The sequence below is a fragment of the Papaver somniferum genome, chromosome 10, assembly GCF_003573695.1.
Source record: "Papaver somniferum cultivar HN1 chromosome 10, ASM357369v1, whole genome shotgun sequence".
Taxonomy (NCBI): Eukaryota; Viridiplantae; Streptophyta; class Magnoliopsida; order Ranunculales; family Papaveraceae; genus Papaver; species Papaver somniferum.
The window spans coordinates 8,280,403-8,284,786 of NC_039367.1; the positions used below are offsets into that span (position 1 = coordinate 8,280,403).

General features: G+C 37.3%; 1 protein-coding gene across 2 annotated transcripts; it reads right to left on the reverse strand.

The window, feature by feature from the left end:
- Positions 1-455: 455 nt before the first annotated feature.
- On the reverse strand, positions 456-3,940 carry LOC113317429. Of its 2 annotated transcripts, none has more exons than XM_026565550.1 (6): positions 3,790-3,940; positions 3,090-3,648; positions 2,467-2,691; positions 1,764-1,937; positions 1,174-1,624; positions 456-1,051 (listed from the first exon to the last, which is right to left on the reverse strand). In XM_026565550.1, the coding sequence occupies exons 2-6, from the start codon at positions 3,324-3,326 to the stop codon at positions 561-563; spliced, it is 1,578 nt and encodes a 525-aa protein (XP_026421335.1). In that variant the 5' UTR covers positions 3,327-3,648; positions 3,790-3,940; the 3' UTR covers positions 456-560. The 2 variants fall into 2 exon arrangements, with proteins under 2 accessions (XP_026421335.1, XP_026421336.1); XM_026565551.1 differs by having other exon boundaries at positions 3,766-3,940.
- Positions 3,941-4,384: the final 444 nt, after the last annotated feature.

A 4,384-nucleotide genomic window follows, 5' to 3' on the forward strand; every position in this document is an offset into this window, starting at 1 on the left:
AATTGTTTTCCCTCATTCAAATCCCCACAAGATTTAAACAAAGAAGGGAACGTAAAATTATCTGGAAACAAACATCCGTAAGATGATTTGATTTCTAGGGTTTTTTCGATGATAATTTTACTCATCGGGAATTCACGGTAGAGTGGAGAGGAAGAAGAAAAGGAATTGAAGATGAAGATGAAGAAAAAAAAAAGACTGAAACAGAATTTTGGAAAATATGGGTTTGTTAATAATTTTCACCCAAAAATTGGGAGCGCGCCTGAAGATTTCCGGCCGTGGGTTTCACAGTGTGAAAAATCTGAAAAATGGATTTGTCTGTAGTTTTCACAAAACAAATAGCTTTCAGAAATTTGGTCTTTAGCCCATCATATTGTTTTAGCCCAGTTAGATTTTGACTGGACGGGTCGCGGTCCGCGGACGACAAAAATGCATAGTGACCTTGGATAAATGAGGTGTATTTGGCAATGTCGACTTAGTTTCATTAGGTGAACAACCCACAGACACAAAGAAAGGACAATCGTAGTATATACAATGCAAATATCGTACTACTTGTTTATGTCTTACCCCCATGGCATCCATTCCATGCCCTCTTTTGCTTCATTTATTGCTGCTTCATCCTCTAGAATGTTTATTGCTCCTTCATCCTCTAGAATGACAACTGGAAAGGTGCATATATTCGCAAAGAGTTCCGCGCAACTGCTAGGCATGTCCTCAGGATGAAGATCACCATTCATTTCTTCGAAATGAGAGAACTCGTCATAGACCTGATCTGGATCACTCTTACGCATAATGCTGCCACCTTCAAATGAACTAGTTAGATTTTTATCTGTTTGAGTGTCTGAAATCCAGCAATCTGAAGTATGATGCCAGTTGGAGTTACTATTCACTGCCAAACCAAGATTTTTTCCTGGTACTTGAGCCGTTGCTATCCTTCCATCAGAGCTTAGTGTTGTGTAGTTAGGTAAGGATGCCTTCAATGAGGGGAATACACCAGGAACTAGGTTCGAGTTCGAAGTTGGAGTTCCTTGCCCCATACAACTCCTGCTTGCTCCTGCAAAATATGGCAACCTTCAAATATTCCAATTTGTATTATTTTTAGAATCTTGCAGCATGCATGCATCTGGACTCTGGAGATGGTATATTAGAAATATGAATACAAGTATCAGTATGTACCTGAACTCGAGGAACTTGCTTCTGGAGAAGCAAAAGCATGGTCTGAACTTGAGTACGGCAAAGGAACAGAAGTTCCAGTGAGGGTAAAACAAGGTAGCTTCTCTGACTGGTCAGCATTCGTTCCCCATTCCAACATCCGCTTCAGAAGACTTGAACCTTGACCTTCTAGCCCAAACAACATGAAATCATTTGGATTTTGACTTTGTAGGTCATCTGGACCAAAAAATGGAGACTCCAATGAGGGGAAGGGATTTTTGCTGAGCAAAGATAGTCCATTGTGTAGCTTCAAAAGTCTATCATAGTGCTTTTGCAAAGTTCCTTGAGGAAATTGCAACTTATGTCTTCTGAAAATGGAAGCCTGACCAGCAGTAAAATCAGCAGTAGCTTTCCATAGAGTATGCTTTCTAGGTTGTGGGTTCGTTTCTCGATAGAAAAGAGGTCGCCTCAATAACTGGATTCATATTCAGGTAAAAGTCAAAATCGAAACTTCACATAACAAAGAAATTGTCAAGGCATAATGGATTTCAGTGACATACAAGGAGAACATAACAAAGAAATTGTCAAGGCATAATCGGAACTAATAAGATTACCTCAATTTCTAGTGTTTGGGGACCATTATCCTTACAAGTTGCTCTGATGGAAGCTATATCAGACCACATAACTTCTATTTTGTTCTTCAATCCACCATCGAGCAACTCCCATAAGAATTTCCTCTTCGCAAAGTAACACTTTGCTACCAGATCTCCATCATGTTTTGAAATTCTCTGCAAGTAAAGCAAACTCAAGTGTTAGTGAAGGAAGAAACTGGCACTTCTACTTGCACTAATGAGCCAACTTAAGGGAATATCGACACAAAGAGATCATCAAACTACGAAAGTATACTGCCTGCATGTTTTCTATTCAGCAAATGTTGATCCTACACTATTTGCATGAATGAAGAAGAACGAATGCATTCACGAAACCATTAAAAGCAAGGGAAGCATAAACACACTAAGATATGAGGAAAAAAAAAACTGGCGCTTGTGCGTGTAAATGTTTTTGGGTCTTGTATAGTGCTGTGCACCGAGAAAAAAAACGCAGAAAGATATGAGAAAGAAGTTCTATGATGTTGTAACACACTAAGGAAACCTTCAGAAGTAATTAATCTAAAAGCATTTTGAGGATAGGGAGTCAAAGCTACAATTTTGAGCAAACATTTCATTGTTTAACGCATATACAATTAAGAAGACCTCAAAGACTCGAATCTTTTGCTCCAAAAACAATATAGTCATGACGGAGAATCTTAATTTGTACCTCCCATGAGCCAATATTCAAGCTTGATGCAGAGAAATTAGAAGCTTTCATCTTTCCATTAATCAGATGGGTACTAGCATCATCATCTACGCTCTTTCTTTTTCTAGTTGCTGAACATGAATAATCATGAGATAGTTTGGTTTCCACTAGATCTAGAAATGATGGGGTTTTCCTCAAAGTCAGTCCCAATGGACTTGAATTCTCTGGTACGCTGAGATAAAGAGACTGCGTAAGAATAAAAATGGTCAATAGAATCCAAAGATAGCTAGCATGTACCAATTAGAATCAAAGTACTATTCAAAACATGAACATCCAAAAATAAGGCGTGGAACGTTTACAAGCCTGAAAAGAAAAAGAAAAAAGAAGAAGGAGAAAAGAATAACAGATACAGAAACTGCTTTTTGAGTTATATTCATTTGGTCGTCAAGTCTACATTATGTGCTCATTTCTGTATCTTACTACAGTTTCTGATTCCTAATTAATATTGTGAATATCTTCAACAGTGTTTTGCACCAGCATTGGGCAAACAAATGGATGATATCGCCCCACCAGTACTTGTTTTCCCAGGGCTGATAATATTACAAAGCATCAAATACACTAAATTATATGACATGTGTACTCACCTGTTGTACTTGATGAGATAATCTCAGTTGTTTGTATTTCTTATTACTTTCTTCTTCCATCTCAAACTTGAGAGATTGTGCACCCGAAAAAACTCTTGAAGTTGCCGTATAAGCATCTGAATCAAAACCGGACTGCTGAACATTTGTAGCATCCACCTCGACCTCGAAAACTGGATGTCCAAGCTCTTGATACCGCATATTTCCTAAACTACTGGTTTTTAAGTTTTCCGTTGCCATGAACTGTGTAATCCCGACCAAAATGAAAATTTTCAATTTACCTTGCAAATATCATAACAAAACCCCGGTCTTTTTTAGCATTAGATATTCCAAACTACTTTCTTCTACGCATGAAATTAAAATCCATAACCTTTTCCTCATCATTACGGTTTCAAAAAAGGCTGCAGTTTTCATCTGGTTTCTATCCTTTTAGGTGCTCGAAGATTTCTATGTCTCCATCCATTTTGTCAGCAACTCTAACCCAAAATAATAAGCTAGTAATCTAACTCTTTCACCTTCTCTTTTCCAATCAAACTAGTACTCTCAAGTGGCTACAAAGACACTGCAAACATTCAAAGTACAAACAACACGTAAATATGAAAAAATCAAACACCTACAAAAATGAAAATAAAGAAGAAAATTATTGCTATAGTAGGTTATTATATAGTGTTGAGATTACTCTCTACACAGTAGCTCTACGTACGATTTTCGTTACAAGATTCAACCATATAAACAAAAACCCACAACTTTGAAACTTGAGAGTGATATTGTTTGTTTTTGCCTGAAGTTGAAAACAAGAACTTTTAATTCCCGCAAATCTCAGAAATCAAACACTGGGATTTTGATTTATCAAGTTGTTTGAACGAAACCAAGTATTGAGGAGCTTCTGAAGCTTTATTTATAGGAAATGTCTGTCAATGATGAAAGGATTATAAACTCCCTAGTCCCGCAATTTTCCAGTGACCAAAACAACCCTGTTTAAGTCGTATACAATTCAGTAACTGCCACTGTTTTGTTGGATAGTTTCCACCTACATAATAAGAAATTAATTTGTACATGACGCATATGCCCTTAATAAGCAGAAAATGATGAGACGACCAATGCTTAATTTGTATTTGATATTCTTAGAAAAGTAATAATGAAATTGATCGAACGGGTAAGAATATTCTGCCGGTCGGGAATACCTTTCGGCTGCTGAATCACATTCAATGGCAGTAACTTATTGGTGGGGAAAGACATCTTTTATTTAGGAAGTTGAGTGATTGCCCGGCCTCCAAAGTTCATCAATCCTTTCGACT